Source organism: Dendrobates tinctorius, unplaced genomic scaffold (genome assembly GCF_039654945.1).
Source record: "Dendrobates tinctorius isolate UK_male_01 unplaced genomic scaffold, ASM3965494v1 ptg000010l, whole genome shotgun sequence".
Classification (NCBI taxonomy): Eukaryota; Metazoa; Chordata; class Amphibia; order Anura; family Dendrobatidae; genus Dendrobates; species Dendrobates tinctorius.
In genome coordinates, this window is record NW_027361678.1 from 13,549,574 (window position 1) to 13,568,142 (window position 18,569).

The following is an 18,569-nucleotide window of genomic DNA, read 5'->3' on the forward strand; positions in this document are numbered from 1 at the left end:
AGACTGACCATATCACAGTACCAGTGTCCCTCCAGCAATTCACGGACAGCTTTCTGCAGACTATCTTCATCCTGCTCTCCGCATTTTCGGAAGATAAAGTTGACGAGTTTCTGCATTCAGCTAATAACATGGGAAGGAACCAGTAACACATGCAGTGTAACTCTGGGTGGCTCACATCATCACTCACCTCCTTTAAGCAGCCCATGAAGTTGTTACTGACAGGGGACCCTGGTAAGTCTGCGGTGCTGGGGCTGCCCCCGACATAGAAGAAGTCATCAGACCCCAACATGGTATAGTCCTCCTGAGTGTATCCGGTGGTAGTTAGAATCCCATCCACAGATATTGTCACCTTATGGGAAGAAAGCGACACAACATGACTCTGAGCGATGCCCTCCGCAGAGCAGGAGCGAGATAACACCCTGGTCTTAGTGAAGAATAAGGTAAAACTTTTCTTTCATTGTCACATGGTCTGGATTTGGCTGACCAAACACATCATCCTCCCCAGCTGCCGACACTGGACGAAGGGGCTAGAACCCGACACAAGACCGACCCCTACGAACCATCCATCAGCCGAGCATTTCATATTCTCCTGAAGAACATCGCCCCTGAAGAGGAACATGCTGTCCGAATGCCCTGCAAACACAAATACTTACCGCACCTCACAATTCAACCAGGAACCCTCTCATCATGAGAGACAGCTGACATATGATAGGAAACAGCATGTGACCCACTCAGTGGCCCCTCAGGAATATGAAATGCCATGTCCCAGGAAAATGGCCGGCTGAACACATGACATGCGCAATTAGTAAGCTTTTATAAGGACCCAAATAGAGCACAATACAATGAGCTAAGGCAGATGAGGTGCCCATCCATGCGGCACTGTGCCACGGGACCAGCACGTGGCTGCACAGGGGATAGAGGGGGCAGATTTGGACACACTGCTTGTTCAGGTGAAACGCCCAGAACCATTTTGCCCTCCTGCTGGATGTCCAATATCAGATCAGTGCATGTGTTCAGCAGCTCGGACGACGACTCTAGAAGCACCTGAGGTTACGGGTTTAACCCTTCACTGACTAATCCCTTAGACATTCACAACAACCCTTAATAGCACCACAAACATCTACACAGCCCACCACTGCAAAAAAAAGCCTCAAAGTATGACAATTCCAACAAGCCAAAGAGACCACCAGTAATAAGGGATGAGTGGGGACCGGAGCCTTGAGAGCAGGAAGGATGTTCACAGGACTCCTTTACCCAATTCTCACTAGTCCTGAGAGGAAGGAAGAGCTGCTCATCCACGCATGCCTAAAGGTCTGCTCCCCCACCGCTACTAGTCCTCAACCAGCCACGCAAGTGATGACACATGAGGATGGAGAGGCAACACGTTAGTCAGTTAGAAAGGGAGAGATGGAGATGGGAAGGCTGGAGTGCTGATCGGCTGTGAAGTCAGAGGTCCCACGTCAAAGAACACAGAGAACCCTACAAGCAGTAAGACATCCCAAGTACTGAGGACGAAGTCAAATCTGTATATCTCTGCCACTGTCCAAGGAGCTAGGACCTATCTAGACTTACTAAGGGACTGAGACTATACACCGAGGACCACACATCTGTGCCATGCAGATGGGCAACTGACCCCACAGTATATTAGGAGCCTGCAATGTGCGCCATCACAAAGATACTAACCGCTCAAATGTTTTCATGGCTGATGTCCTCCTCAATGCTAACATACAAAAGAATTGGGTATCTCTGCACATTGCCCGGTGTATTGAGACTGGATAATAGAGGGACCACAAATAACCTTCCCAACAAGCAGAGGCGACTGACACTACGGGCACTTTATCCGTGTAAGGACCCCAACACCAACCTGACATATACGGCCCTTCATTCCCCGCACTCAGATATCCAGCAACAAGTACCACTCACCGTCATCAGAAGTAACGTGACGAGGTGGAGTCGCAGAACTTCTGTGACCTCTGATTGTTGGTGAATTTTCAGTAATTACTGTTCACTTAGGCAATGGGGTTCCTGGGGGAGGAGTGGGCTACAATTTTACAAGTTTTGATATTTGTAAGAAAGGCGATGTCTCAAAGTAATCACTGGGTCGAAAAAGATTACAAATAAGGTGCACGGATCTCCGCCCTCGCCAGCACCCCAGCCTTCCCTACCAACGTGGAGACACACAGCATGCAGAGAAGTAATGGAGCTCATCAGGTGGCATTACTAGGGGCCCTCTGGCCCAGGACCACCACTGAAGCTCTAGGCAACAGTGTCCTCCTTTAGAACATCAGACATGGACCAGTCAAACAAATGACATGAGGTGCGAGGGGCTCTGGGGTGGGGAACTGGGTCTGGGTGGAGGATGGTAAAATGGGAATGCGAGAGGGGGTTCTAGATAACATATATCTGTCACGTATCTACAGATACGTACAGCACAGACAGAATATTTATTGCTTCTATGGTGGACGTGGGGGGTGAAATCAAAGGAGACACTGAAGATGTGAAGAAAAAGAGAAAGGAAAAACCACACCGCAAATCCAGAGAATTATTAGACAATAAGAATGATATCTACCAGACAATGTAGTTTGTTTACCATAGCGTGTCCAATGCCTGAGTGCTTTGCGGAAAAGTGGGGGGAAAAAAAAGCAAATTGAATAACTGTGAACAGAAGGGTCGTCAGATCCAACAACGCAAAATAACGAGAAAATAAAAGAGAACAGATAAAACAAAGGTGATCAGTTAGGGTGTTAGTACACTGTGGAGAGGAGCTGGTTAGTAGCAATGACACATTACATGAATGGTTAGGGGTTAATCCTTCGCTGTAGCCGCCATTCTCCACGCCGCCCCCTCCACACACACTCACACTTTGCCCGTCATGGCTTCCCGCACTCCTCATACTTACGCTCCCGTCCTGCACAAGCCTTTCCAGAATGAGTCACCGTAACGCAGAAATTCACAGTCATCGTCTCAGTATCCCCCCGCCCCCCCACCAATGTGTCCTGATGGACCTGCACCTTTGTAGTAGCACCAATGGCTATGAGAGGTAAGTAGCCCCTCAATAGGACGAGTGTGGGGGTCAGTGACTGGATACACTCTCTCCAAACGGGTCTATCTTCTACACCTTTCATGTGATGGCAACGGTCAGTACCACCGGGCCTCTGTCCCGCCTGCATTCTTGCAGTGGTCCTTTCTTATCTCTATCAGTCGTTTGCTGAATCTGGGTATAGATCTATACTCCTAGGTGAGCAGATCTCTGCAGATTACCTGCACTCTGCCTCGTGGGCATGGTTCTATCTAGTGTTCCTTATACACAGCAGTATGAGGGATCAGGATGGTTTAAGTCTGGCTCCTCACACTACAGACCATTGCTGACAGCAAGGCCGTGGCTCACAAGCCTCATGTTCCCAGTGTCCTCTGTGCACAGGCTAGCACACAGCCCTGATCATCGCCCTCCTGGTAGACCATGTACAGAGTCATAGTACCTGCTGGCCTCTAACCTGGCCTGCCAGTGTTACCACGACCTCCTTACCTGGCGCAGGTTCCGAGTCACCTTCACGTCATGCCACTCATTATCGTTGAACTTATCGTTGGCCGGTTCCACGATGGCCTCAAAGGCACCAGAGCCCAGATTGATGACCAGAGAGACAGCACCACCCTTCAGCGCCAGGTTGACGTAGTCTGCAGACTTGCCGGTGTGAAGAATGAGCCCATTTCTCTGTCGGGTTTTGAAGGACAAGGTAATTTCATCGCTGCTGCTTTGGATTGGATTCTGGGACAGGTCGTAACATAAATACTCAGAGCCGCGGAAGGTGGCCACATTTTCCTCTCTTGCTGCAGGGTAAGTAGGAAAGAGGTGTTAGACCAGAATGGAGGGCTAGATACCTGCTGGAGGTACAGCACATCACGGCAATGACATGTCCATTACAGTCACTATCATTGATGAAGGAGACAGTCATAGGGAAAAACAAGCAAGACCTGTGCTGGAGGGAGATACTCGGGCCTGTGGACACAGGACATGGATGGCCCAAAAGTGAAAAAAAAAACAGAAAGGACAGGGAAGAAGTAACACAATCACCACTCCATACAAACAGACGAATATGGCTGCTGCTTATTTCTGAATCCTGGGGGCAGCAGAAGGGCCATAAACACAAGAACAACCTGCACAAGGCACATGAGGAATAGGAGGCTAAAATTACCAAATCAGCCGAGATTACATGCTAAGAACAGAAGACTGAGGTACCGATCTGTATGGCCGACCCATCCTCAGAGATCCCACTACCTGGGTCCAAGCCGTTCCTCAAGTGTCTCTGCCTATACAAGAGACATTCAGGAGGACTGGGCGACTGCAGAGGAATAATGACCGCACTGCCGTCTTGTGGAGACAAGTCCAAGTACTACATTATCTACATATAATGTGAAAAAGGAGCGGGCGATACCTCAGGTCTCTGTGTAGCGAGTCAAAACCCATGATAGGGCCCCAACCAGCTGCTCCAGATCTCTGAGGTTGGGGTCCCCAAACATGCCAGATCAACTAAATAGCCGTCAGTCGAACACTCATGACAGAATGCCACTGCCACACAGTCCTGTGCTGTCTATTCCTCGTAGACCCCCATGTCCTCCAAACAGATCTGTGTTCCACACACTTAAGACCCCTCGCACCAAACTCCTCTGACCATTTGCTTGCCCCCTCCATGCCCCTCTGCAGACGCCTCTGGAGCAGGTTATCTCACCCGACCATAGTCTGTTGGGGGAGGGTTGGGAGACCCCCATACACAAATAGTCAACTGATTCAATTCAAACTTGCAGCTTAAAGGGAATCTGTCACCCCTTTTTTGAGATATCATATAATAATATCATTCAATTGTGTGTCACATAAGGATTCTCTTTGTACTTTCCCTTCCCCCTGACCCTTTCATGCATAAATACCTTTTTTATATCGGTTCAGATGTATGTAAACTGCCACGGTCCGGTCCGCTGGGCGGGGCTTATTCAACTGCTCCCCCTCCCTGTCTTGCTCCACGCATTTCTTCTTGTGTAGAGCAAGACAGGGGGGGGGGGGGAGCAGATGAATAAGCCCCGCCCAGCGGACCGGACAGCGGCAGTTTACATACATCTGAACCGATATTAAAAAGGAATTTATGCATGAAAGGTGCGGGGTCAGGGGGAAGCAAAAGTACTAAGAGAATCCTTATGTGACACACAATTGAATGATATCATTATATGATATCTCAAAAAAGGGGTGAAGATTCCCTTTAAGTCAACTTTAATGAGTATGGGGGCCACAAAATAAACTGGTGGAAAAGAAAAGGAAGAAGCAAATCATGTTCCTGAGTCCAGTGCACACAGCAAGTAGATTATACAAATGGTGTATAAAGCCTCACACGCCATCTAACGCCTCATTCACCACATGGAAAATGCCACAGCTAGTAATGATCACCCCGAATACGCGGCTTCCCAATTATGAGGTGACATAAGCTATGACATATATCATATTGCCGACCTTCTCTGTCACAGCACATGAAGGACGTGGGGTATAAGGTGGGTCAGGGACCCCCGGGCAGCACCCGGCGCCATGACTGCCTCATACATATATCAAGGTCACAGAAATGTGCTGGCGTTCCCGCTCTTTCCCAGCATGCCCCTGTGCTTGCTGTCTTTTCCATGTGAAGCTCTCTGTCCCTTGTGGTGACAGACATTCTGCGTGCATGTAACCTGCATGTAGACACAGCTCTATGCCCAGCCAGTGTGCGATTACAGCAGGCGGCCCAGGGGAAAACTCAGGGGAAATGGAACACTTTAGTCTATTGGCCTCGGCACGTAAAAACACGAAGTCAAGCGGCCTGCAGGGAGCAAAGGAGGGGGCTACACGCGCTCACATCAGAAGCCCCCTCAGGCAGTCGAGACATAGCAAGACAGGGAAAAACAAATGGAAACACAGGCCATGGAGAAATGATTTCCCCTCCATAACACGGTGCTGCTGATGGAGAGCGCAGCTGGGAGACTCCACAGTCACCCTGCATTAATGGCCTATGAATTAGTCTCCTGGGAATCTGCAGCCGCTTCATAGACTCGAATGTCACGATATATGCAATGATCACAGATCACTGCTGATCCCTGCCCAGAAGGACACAGGTACAATCACATGAGCAGAACTCTGCGCCCAACCTCTGACCCACATCACGAGGAGGGCGTGAGGCACCAGGGGTGGACTGTGGATGGTCACACAGTATAAACGCCGGACTGTACGCTCTGCCCCTGCGCAGGCTGGACTGTGTACGCTCTGCCCCTGCGCGCAGGACTGTGTACGCTCTGCCCCTGCGCAGGCTGGACTGTGTACGCTCTGCCCCTGCGCACAGGACTGTGTAGGCTCTGCCCCTGCGCAGGCTGGACTGTATACGCTCTGCCCCTGCGCACAGGACTGTGTAGGCTCTGCCCCTGCGCAGGCTGGACTGTGTACGCTCTGACCCTGCGCACAGGACTGTGTAGGCTCTGCCCCTGCGCAGGCTGGACTGTGTAGGCTCTGCCCCTGCGCAGGCTGGACTGTGTACGCTCTGCCCCTGCGCGCAGGACTGTGTACGCTCTGCCCCTGCGCGCAGGACTGTGTACGCTCTGCCCCTGCGCAGGCTGGACTGTGTACGCTCTGCCCCTGCGTGCCGGACTGTGTACGCTCTGCCCCTGCGCAGGCTGGACTGTGTACGCTCTGCCCCTGCGCAGGCTGGACTGTGTACGCTCTGCCCCTGCGCAGGCTGGACTGTGTACGCTCTGCCCCTGCGCAGGCTGGACTGTGTACGCTCTGCCCCTGCGCAGGCTGGACTGTGTACGCTCTGCCCCTGCGCAGGCTGGACTGTGTACGCTCTGCCCCTGCGCAGGCTGGACTGTGTACGCTCTGCCCCTGCGCAGGCTGGACTGTGTACGCTCTGCCCCTGCGCAGGCTGGACTGTGTACGCTCTGCCCCTGCGCAGGCTGGACTGTGTACGCTCTGCCCCTGCGTGCCGGACTGTGTACTACGGTGCCCTGAGGGTTTGCCTATGTATTGCTGACTATGTTTATATGTCTGATATTGTATTATTGTGCTGTATTTGTGTTGTCTTAATGTTTTACCATTGTGCATTGAAAATGTATGACAAGCATAAAATAGCTTAGGGACAGTAAGAGGTTAATTAAGGGGGCTAGGGTCACCAGCCTCAAAAGGTCAGGAAGTCCCTGTCTGTAGGGCAGAGCCAGGGCAGGATGTGTGTTTGTCTGGGACAGAAAGGATCCAAGGCTGAGGAATAAGGCTGCGTTCACACGTTCAGGTTTTTTCGCGTTTTCGTTTTTTACCGAGAAAACGAAAAATAAAACAGCATCCCATGCAATCCTATGGGATTCCGCAATGCTGTGCTAATGCTGCGGATTTTCCTGCGGCGGAATCACATCGCGGAAAAATCTGCAGCATGCTCATTAATTTCGCGGAATCGCGGCGATTCCGCCCACATAGGAATGCATTGTTCTGCTTACTTTCCGCAGGTGGCTGTGCCCACCATGCGAAAAGTAAGCAGAATATTTGCAGATGGTACCCACGGTCCAGAGGAGAGGAGACTGTCCTCCGGGCTCTGGGTACCATATCCCTGTAAAAAATAGAATTAAAATTAAAAAAAAAAAAAAAAAAAATCGGGTTATATTCACCTTCCGGCATCCCGCGCAGCATCCCCAGGCTTCAGCGATACACGCGGCATTTCCCGTTCCCAGTAATGCATTGCAACAATGACCTTTGCTGACGTTGCGTCTCGCGATGCTGTAGCGGTCTCGCGAGACCGCGACGTCATCAAAGGTCATTGCCGGAAGGCATCGCTGGGAATGGGACCTGTAACACAATCACCACTCCATACAAACAGACGAATATGGCTGCTGCTTATTTCTGAATCCAAGTGTTTTTTGCGTTTTCGCGGCGATTCCGCAGAAGAAAAACGCTGCAAAAACACAATGTGTAAACTCCGCTTCCTATAGGATTAGGGGTACCCAGCAGGTGCCACACACAGGTAGTGGCGCTTGCTGGGGAAATTGTAAGAGCACTTACAGGGTACAAATAGGGAACTGGCTCACTATGGGGTTACGTTCCCTGAGGAAGCTGTCCGTGTGAAAGCGATACGCGTCAGACTGGTGTGAGCAGATCATATGACGTTCCCTACCTGGTAATTATGTTTGCATTGTGACCATTTGTATTCATAGTGGATGCACTACAGTAGAATCATGTGGAGACACGATTTAGAGAAATTGTATGTTTACAGAGACAACTTTTAGTATAATCTTCTTTAGTTGTACATTATGTACCAGATATAGTACACATTTCTTTAATAAAGTCAACCCATTATTGATGTTTATCATACATCTAGTGGCGCTATCCACATGATCCTGTGGATGAGCATTCCACTTTGTCATATTGATATTAAATACTACTTACCCGGTGGTGGCTGGATTTTAGCATTGAGATTTATTTACATGTTAACATTGTCATGTAGGTCTGCTACACATTGTCTTTGTATGTCATCTATCACGTTTTTAATGCTGTTTTTATTCATCTATTGTCTGTCATTTCTGTTTCAATAAAGCCTGTTTTTTATATGATCATTGGGCTGAGTGTGCATCACTATTTGTGCTTTTTGTATTCTCTTCTTTTGTTTAATCTAATTTTTGGAGCTTGTTTGTACCAAGCCAGATTATTTATACTGTGGTGCCCATCTTCTATTATGTATCTTCTCTGCATCCCATTCTGACCTTCTTAAGACCTTGTCCTAACATCCACTCCTGCAGCCATTGTCCTAATCTCCTGCACCTTGTCCATAAGATCATCCTGCTTTTCCCTCCAGATCCAGTCCAACTTGCCTCCAGAGCCTGTCCTAACTCCTCATTCTAAAGCATGTTCCTCCTCCAGGGCAAGACCTGCCTCCAGCTCCTCCTCCAGTGACTGACCCGACTTCCGCTCCTCCTCCAGGGACTTACCCACCTCCCGATTTTGCTCCAGGGACTGACTGACCAGCCTCCCACTACTCCAGGGACTAATCAGCCTCACACTTACTCCTCCAGGAACTGACCAGCCTCCCACTACTCCTCCAGGGACAGACCTTCCTCCTTCAGGGACTGACCTGCCTCCCACTACTCGTCCAGGGACAGACCTTCCTCCCTCAGGGACTGATCTGCCTCCCACTCCTTTTCTAGGGACAAACCTGCCTCCTGCTCCTCCGCTAGACTTCGTCGTGCTTCTCCTCCAGATTCGGTCCTGCCACCGGGTCCAGAGCCTGTCCTAACAACCACACCAGAGCCTGTCCAGACACCCGCTTAAGGGACTGACCAGCCTCTTGCTCCTCCTCCAGGGACTGACCAGCCTCTCGCTCCTCCTCCAGGGACTGACCAGCCTCTCGCTCCTCCAGGGACTGACCAGCCTCCCGCTCCTCCAGGGACTGACCAGCCTCCCGCTCCTCCTCCAGGGACTGACCAGCCTCCCGCTCCTATGGTAAACTTTATCCTGCTTCCTGCCCCTCTGCCAGTTCTGCTTCCAGCTCCTCCTACGGATTCGGTCCTGCCCCCAGGTCCAGAACCTTTCTTGACACCAGTTCCAGAGCCAGACCTGCCTCCAGCCACTTGTCCAGGGACTAACCTGCCTCCTGCTCAAGACTACAATTGTCAGTCTTTTAAACTGCCTGGTGACCATTCTCCCATAGGTATGGCCCTCTATAGTCACTCACCTCTAAATTCTCAAATAACTCACATTCATCTTCAGAAATAAGTGTTATAGAATAAAGGTCAAGATTTAAATTTTGTTTTTACATGGGCAACACATTTTGCCCTTAAAAGACACCCTCTGTTGTCCTCCTAAAGTTCCGCAAGGAGATGATCTGCAGCAGCTGGAGCAGACAGGTTCTCAGATGATGAGGAAAGCAGGAGGCAATCTGTAAGATGCTTTACTACACAATAAAGACTTGTTGCTCTGTTAAATGTGGCTAATCGAACATGGCTGTGCTTATATTAAGCTCTGCAGCAAATGCACTTGAGAACTGAGGGCAGTAAAGCACTTCAATAGAAAATCAGGCAGAGGTAGAGACAGAAGGGGGCAGCTGAGGCAGAGATAGAAATAGGGCCACTTGATGCAATAAAAAGAGAAATGCTCACAGACAATCAAGATTAAATAAAGAAGAAAAACTGAGGCCACACAGAATCAAAAGTGTTTCTGAGCTTCCACACACACTCCTAGCTAATATTTCTTAGGCCTGGACTAACTCTATACAGTCAGATTCCACCTCTCTACAAAGACCCAGGACATGAAGAGATTGTGTCTAGGATCCAGAGAGATCACCTATACAAAGACCCACGACATGAAGAGACAGCATCTAAGATCCAGAGACATCATCGCTACAAAGACCCAGGACATGAAGAGACAGCGTCTAAGATACAGAGACATCATCGCTACAAAGACCCAGGACATAAAGAGAGAGTACAACGTCTAGGATCCAGAGAGACCATCTCTACAATGACCAAAGACATGAATAGATAGCATCTAGGGTCCAGAGAGATCATCTCTATAAAGACCCAGGACTGGAAGAGACAGCGTCGACGATCCAGTAAGAATTTCTATAAAGACCCAGGCCATGAGGAGAGAGAAACAAGGATCCAGAGACATCATCTCCATAAAAACCTAGGACATGAAGAGACAGCATCTAGGATCCAGAGAGATCATCTCTATCAAGACTCAGGACATGAAGACACAGCGTCAAAGATCCAGCGAGAGCATCTCTACAAAGACCCAGGACATGATGAGAGAGCGTCTAGTATCCAGTGAGATCATCTCTATCAAGACCCAGGACATGAAGACACAACATCAAAGTTCCAGAGAGAGCATCTCTACAAAGACCCAAGACACAAAGAGACAGCTTAGAGGATCCAGAACATAAAGAGAGTGTTAAGGATCTGCTGAGATCTCATCCATCTATAAAGACCTATGACATGAAGTGACTGCATCCAGGATCTGGAGAAATGCTCTCTCTATAAAGACCCCAAACATGAAAAGACCACATTGAAGATCTGGTGAGATCTCACCCATAAATAACAACCCAGAATATAAAGAGAGAGTGTCCAGGATCTGGTGAGATTTTCTATATAACCAGGACATGAAGAGACAGCATCTAAGATCCAATGAGATCATCTTTACAAAGGACATGAAGAGAGAGAGAATCTAGAATCAAGCGAGATCATCTACAAAAAAATCCCGGACATGAAGACACAGCGTCTAGGATCCAGAGAGATCATCTCTTTAAAGACCCAGGACATGAAGAGTCAGTGTCTAGGATACAAAGAGAACATCTCTACAAAAGCCAGGACACGAAGAGACAACATCTAGGATCCAATGAGATTATCTCTATAAAGACTCAGTACATGAAGAGAGAGAATATAGGATCCAGAGAGATCATCTTCCAAAAAACCCAGGACATGAAGAGACAGCATCTAGGTTCCAGAAAGATCATCTCTACAAAAGACACAGGTCATTAAGAGACAGCTAGGATCCAGTGAGATCATCTCTATAAAGATGCAGGACATGAAGAGAAAGCATTTAGGATCCGAAGAGCTCATCTCCATAATGATCCAGGATATGAAGAACTTAGAGGATCCAGAATGTAAACAGAGTGTTCAGGATCTGGTGAGATCTCACCCATCTATAAAGACCTATGACATGAAGTGACTGCATCCAGGATCTGGCAAAATGTTCTATCTATAAAAACTCAGAACATGAAAAGACCACATCGAAGACCTCACCTCACCCATAAATATCAACCCAGAATATAAAGAGAGTGTCCAGGATCTGGTGAGATCTTCTCTCTATATAACCCAGAACATGAAAAGAAAGTATGTTTTGTCTTGTGAGATTCTAATTGTCTCAAAAATTGTAGGGTACCAGCAGATCACATCAGGGGATCCTATAAAAGTAATAATCTGATATTAACTAAATCAGCTGAGAACATAAAATGGTTGGACAACAGGACATGAAGAACAGATTGAATAAAAGCAAATAACTAAAAAGATATCAACTGTCTTATCAGACTGGATCCCAGCAGAAGAGTGAAAAGTGAATGCAGTCTGATGACTTCACCACTTAGTGTGTGCTCAGAATTAATTGACGCCTGCTGTCACCTCACCAGCTACAAAGTATCATCTAATGTCTGTGATGTGAATTAAAATATGTCTACCTTTTTCAAGGGAATCAGATTGGAAAAGCGCCTACATGAGAGAGGAAGGGCACCCTGAGCATTTCTAGCTCTGTCATCGTTGCAGAGCATGGATCTCGCCCAAGTAGCCTGTGTCCTTGACAGCTGGAAGGGGAAACGTGCAATTTTACTCGCTCTCCAGCAGAGGGCCCCAGCAGTCAGATTTGTGGAGAGCCGCTGATAAACACAATAACAATGATTCCAAAATAATTCTAAAAATAAATGAAGCGTGGTCCTTACACACGAGGCACTTCATCTGGGCGGGGACAGGGATGCTTAAAGGGGCACCATAAATATTCAGAAATTCAAAGAGGCTAAATGGCTACATCACTCAGCACATAAGCATGTAATGTGTAGAAACCTATGATAGGGCCCACTCTGGATCCAGAGCTGATGACATCTGCAGTGATATCAGCCAGAGCTGAGGAAGGAGGATTTCGGATCGTATTACTGCAGACAGAGTCACTCAAAATGCCTAACATTATTGGCTTCACCTGATCATATCCAAGTTACCATCATGGAGGTAGAAGAATGAAAAGATGAAGAAAGTTATCACAGTGACACAGGGACAGGAAAGTCTACAGAGTTCTGCAAATAGAGTAGAACAAAGGCCTACATGACAGAGACACCTGTGACAGAAAGCCGAGAAATGGCAAAACACCGAGGAGGACGGGAACGGAAAGAAACACCGGCGAGGACAAGACGAGCAAGAAACACCAGAGATGACTGGAGGAGCGCAATACCGGGGAGGACAGGAAGGACGACAAACACCGGCGAGAGTGAGATGAGCAAGAAACGCCGGGGAGGGCAAAAGAGCACAGTACAGAGGACAGGACTAGCGAGAAATACCTAGGAGGACTGGAAAAGGGACACACCCCCGAAGACAGAAAGAGCGAGAAACACCAGCAAGGACGAGATGAGCAAGAAACACCAGGGAGGGCGGGAAAAGCGAGAAACGCCAGGGAGGAGAGGAAGAGCACAGCACAGAGGACAGGACTAGCGAGAAACACTGGGGAGGAGCACAGCACAGAGGACAGGACTAGCGAGAAACACTGGGGAGGAGCACAGCACAGAGGACAGGACTATCGAGAAACACTGGGGAGAAGCACAGCACAGAGGACGGGACTAGCGAGAAACACTGGGGAGGAGCACAGCACAGAGGACGGGACTAGCGAGAAACACTGGGGAGGAGCACAGCACAGAGGACGGGACTAGCGAGAAACACTGGGGAGAAGCACAGCACAGAGGACGGGACTAGCGAGAAACACTGGGGAGGAGCACAGCACAGAGGACGGGACTAGCGAGAAACACTGGGGAGGAACACAGCACAGAGGACGGGACTAGCGAGAAACACTGGGGAGGAGCACAGCACAGAGGACAGGACTAGCGAGAAACACTGGGGAGAAGCACAGCACAGAGGACGGGACTAGCGAGAAACACTGGGGAGGAACACAGCACAGAGGACGGGACTAGCGAGAAACACTGGGGAGGAACACAGCACAGAGGACGGGACTAGCGAGAAACACTGGGGAGAAGCACAGCACAGAGGACGGGACTAGCGAGAAACACTGGGGAGGAACACAGCACAGAGGACGGGACTAGCGAGAAACACTGGGGAGAAGCACAGCACAGAGGACGGGACTAGCGAGAAACACTGGGGAGGAGCACAGCACAGAGGACGGGACTAGCGAGAAACACTGGGGAGAAGCACAGAGGACGGGACTAGCGAGAAACACTGGGGAGAAGCACAGCACAGAGGACGGGACTAGCGAGAAACACTGGGGAGGAACACAGCACAGAGGACGGGACTAGCGAGAAACACTGGGGAGAAGCACAGAGGACGGGACTAGCGAGAAACACTGGGGAGAAGCACAGCACAGAGGACGGGACTAGCGAGAAACACTGGGGAGGAACACAGCACAGAGGACGGGACTAGCGAGAAACACTGGGGAGAAGCACAGCACAGAGGACGGGACTAGCGAGAAACACTGAGGAGGAGCACAGCACAGAGGACGGGACTAGCGAGAAACACTGGGGAGAAGCACAGCACAGAGGACGGGACTAGCGAGAAACACTGGGGAGGAACACAGCACAGAGGACGGGACTAGCGAGAAACACTGAGGAGGAGCACAGCACAGAGGACGGGACTAGCGAGAAACACTGGGGAGGAGCACAGCACAGAGGACGGGACTAGCGAGAAACACTGGGGAGGAGCACAGCACAGAGGACGGGACTAGCGAGAAACACTGGGGAGAAGCACAGAGGACGGGACTAGCGAGAAACACTGGGGAGAAGCACAGCACAGAGGACGGGACTAGCGAGAAACACTGGGGAGGAACACAGCACAGAGGACAGGACTAGCGAGAAACACTGGGGAGGAGCACAGCACAGAGGACAGGACTAGCGAGAAACACTGGGGAGAAGCACAGCACAGAGGACGGGACTAGCGAGAAACACTGGGGAGGAACACAGCACAGAGGACGGGACTAGCGAGAAACACTGGGGAGGAACACAGCACAGAGGACGGGACTAGCGAGAAACACTGGGGAGAAGCACAGCACAGAGGACGGGACTAGCGAGAAACACTGGGGAGGAACACAGCACAGAGGACGGGACTAGCGAGAAACTCTGGGGAGAAGCACAGCACAGAGGACGGGACTAGCGAGAAACACTGAGGAGGAGCACAGCACAGAGGACGGGACTAGCGAGAAACACTGAGGAGGAGCACAGCACAGAGGACGGGACTAGCGAGAAACACTGAGGAGGAGCACAGCACAGAGGACGGGACTAGCGAGAAACACTGGGGAGAAGCACAGCACAGAGGACGGGACTGGGGAGGAACACAGCACAGAGGACAGGACTAGCGAGAAACACTGGGGAGAAGCACAGCACAGAGGACGGGACTGGGGAGTAACACAGCACAGAGGACGGGACTAGCGAGAAACACTGGGGAGAAGCACAGCACAGAGGACGGGACTAGCGAGAAACACTGGGGAGGAACACAGCACAGAGGACGGGACTAGCGAGAAACTCTGGGGAGAAGCACAGCACAGAGGACAGGACTAGCGAGAAACACTGAGGAGGAGTACAGCACAGAGGACGGGACTAGCGAGAAACACTGAGGAGGAGCACAGCACAGAGGACGGGACTAGCGAGAAACACTGGGGAGGAGCACAGCACAGAGGACAGGACTAGCGAGAAACACTGGGGAGAAGCACAGCACAGAGGACAGGACTAGCGAGAAACACTGGGGAGAAGCACAGCACAGAGGACGGGACTAGCGAGAAACACTGGGGAGGAACACAGCACAGAGGACGGGACTAGCGAGAAACACTGGGGAGAAGCACAGCACAGAGGACGGGACTAGCGAGAAACACTGGGGAGGAACACAGCACAGAGGACGGGACTAGCGAGAAACACTGGGGAGGAACACAGCACAGAGGACGGGACTAGCGAGAAACACTGGGGAGAAGCACAGCACAGAGGACGGGACTAGCGAGAAACACTGGGGAGGAACACAGCACAGAGGACGGGACTAGCGAGAAACACTGGGGAGGAACACAGCACAGAGGACGGGACTAGCGAGAAACACTGGGGAGAAGCACAGCACAGAGGACGGGACTAGCGAGAAACACTGGGGAGGAACACAGCACAGAGGACGGGACTAGCGAGAAACTCTGGGGAGAAGCACAGCACAGAGGACAGGACTAGCGAGAAACACTGAGGAGGAGTACAGCACAGAGGACGGGACTAGCGAGAAACACTGAGGAGGAGCACAGCACAGAGGACGGGACTAGCGAAAAACACTGGGGAGGAGCACAGCACAGAGGACGGGACTAGCGAGAAACACTGGGGAGAAGCACAGCACAGAGGACGGGACTGGGGAGGAACACAGCACAGAGGACAGGACTAGCGAGAAACACTGGGGAGAAGCACAGCAAAGAGGACGGGACTAGCGAGAAACACTGGGGAGGAACACAGCACAGAGGACGGGACTAGCGAGAAACTCTGGGGAGAAGCACAGCACAGAGGACGGGACTAGCGAGAAACCCTGGGGAGGAGCACACACTGGGGAGAAGCGAGAAACACTGGGGAGGAGCACAGCACAGAGGACGGGACTAGCAAGAAACACAGGGGAGAAGCACAGCACAGAGGACGGGACTGTTAGGCGTCGGGTTCCTGCGGCTGCACAGCAAGAATCCAGAGCCATGCAGCCAGCGGTCTCCCATTCTCCTCCGACCTCTCAGGGACCTGCACAGCAACCTCAGCAATACAGACGCCCTGCTCAGACCAGTTCTCTGGGTTTGGTTGCTGCTGCCACCTCTGGACCAGCAATAGTAGCGCAGCCTGCTCTGCAGCAAGCCACTCCAGAGGCTAAGTCCTCTCGCCATGCTACTGGGCATGCTCACGAGACGATCTCCCAGTGGAGATCGGGAGTCACGCGTGTCATGATCCCAGTGCAGGTTTTTGAGCTGCACGTCAGGGGTTAATGTCTGGAGCTCAGTGCAGGTTTTGACCTGCACACCTGGGGTTAATTATTGTGGCCTCTCTATGGTTCTGGGAGAGCTTCTTAAACCCCTGGAAAGCTCCAATCCCTGTCAGTTATACTTTTGTCTTTGGCCGAGTGTGGTGACCTCTGTGTGCCTGTGCCTGTTCGTTGTTATAGCTTGTTTATATGGTTCTGACCCGGTTCTGTTCCCCATTGTGAGTTTGCCTGTTGATTCTGTACTTCGCTACTCTCCCTGTGTATGACTCATTGCCTGTGATCTGACTACTCTCTGCTCGCTCCTCTTGTACCTTGCAGCTATCTCTGTGTATGACTCATTGGCTACGTCCTGACTATCCTCCCTGTCTATGCCCCTTGGTAACTTTGTCTTGCAGTTACCCTGCTAGGAGCTCTCGTGCAGCTTCTAGCTCTCTGGAGTTTAGACCACGCCCCCAGCAGTCACGTGCTTCAGGTCCTGCTGTTCTGAAGTACGCACCTACTCGGCTGCTGCCGCTCCACAGGTATCTTGGAGCACAGTTCGCTTTACTCAGGACACGCGCACTGGCTCAGTGAGCAAGTGCAGTGCGGTGTTCCTGACAACGTGCTCAGGTCCTTCTCCTGATCTGATTGGTCCATCCCAGAGATCTGGAAGGTCCCGGAAGCGCGCGGCTATAAAAGGTTCGCATGGCCGCTCGGCCATGCGCTAGTATAGACACTAGATGCTGTGTGTATGATGATGGATGTATGGATTTGCAAATGATTCATTATGATTCCCCTCCCTCTGATATTATGTATGTGGAAGGGAACTAGTGTCAGAGTCAGCGCCAGTCAGTGGCACGTTACAGGCCATGGTCTCCATCTTCACAGTGCTAGCGTCCGACGGTGCGCCTGTCCGGGCATTGTCGTATTGCGGCTAGTTTAGTCGCCGCGCTGCAGTCAGCAGCAGTTGGGGCGGTAGTGACGCCGCACGCACGGTAGGTCAAGACGGACTTTGACCCAGAGTCTAAGGCCTAGTCCTGTTACCGATTACCGTGTGTGCACGCCGCTGAGTCCTGTGAGGTCAACAGGCTCGGTATTCATGTCTATGTTTAAAGCGTTGCTGTGAGTCAACAGGGTACACTCCACGCACAACGGGTGACGTTCAACCTGCGTGCGTTATACCGCTATACAGCGTGTCTGCCTTTAGCTAGCAGCGGTGTAACACCTACTGCACGGTGGACCCCGGGCGGCGAACGTACTTATATTTATTTATTTAGTGCGTTCCGCCGTCCCTAACATTATACTAGCGCCTGGGTCTGGCTAGTAATGGCGGACCTGTAGCAGCTAAGTGGTACATTCGGTAGCTGGAGAGCAGGTTGGCGACTATTGAGAGCTCCACCTCAGCTGCGAATGCTACAGTGGACGCTGCTCAGGCAGTCGCAGAGGCTGTCTCACGCGTGTCTACATCCACGCCTATACCGACAATAAACCACCTCCCGTTGCCCGATAAGTTTTCCGGTGACAGCACCGCCTGCAGGGGTTTCGTGAGTCAGTGCTCTATCCAGCTTGAGTTACTGGCCACGTGATTTTCTACAGAGCGGGCTAAGGTGGGGTTTATTGTTTCTCTCCTATCAGGCAGGGAGTTAGAGTGGGCTACGCCATTGTGGGAGCGTGATGACCCCGTGGTTCAGGGCGCTGCTCAGTTCCTCACGGCCCTGAAGCAGGTCTTTTTGGGACCACGGATCACGCACGACACCTCTCTCCAATTGGCCCTAACACAGGGGTATCTCTCAGTCAGCCATTATGCCGTCCGATTCCGGACATTGGCTTCCGAACTGGAGTGGCCAGACAAAGCACTCGTTCCTGTGTTTTGG

General features: G+C 50.9%; 1 protein-coding gene across 4 annotated transcripts in view; it reads right to left on the reverse strand.

Annotated features, from left to right (window-relative positions):
• Nucleotides 1-18,569, reverse strand: part of NRXN3 (neurexin 3) — a 512,486-nt gene that overhangs the window by 349,429 nt on the left and 144,488 nt on the right. For all 4 annotated transcript variants that reach the window (XM_073587115.1, XM_073587106.1, XM_073587097.1 and 1 more), the window contains 2 exons: nucleotides 3,527-3,828; nucleotides 188-349 (listed from right to left, as the gene is read on the reverse strand). In XM_073587115.1, the coding sequence (XP_073443216.1) occupies nucleotides 188-349; nucleotides 3,527-3,828 (464 nt within the window). The remainder of the gene's footprint in view (nucleotides 1-187; nucleotides 350-3,526; nucleotides 3,829-18,569) is intronic.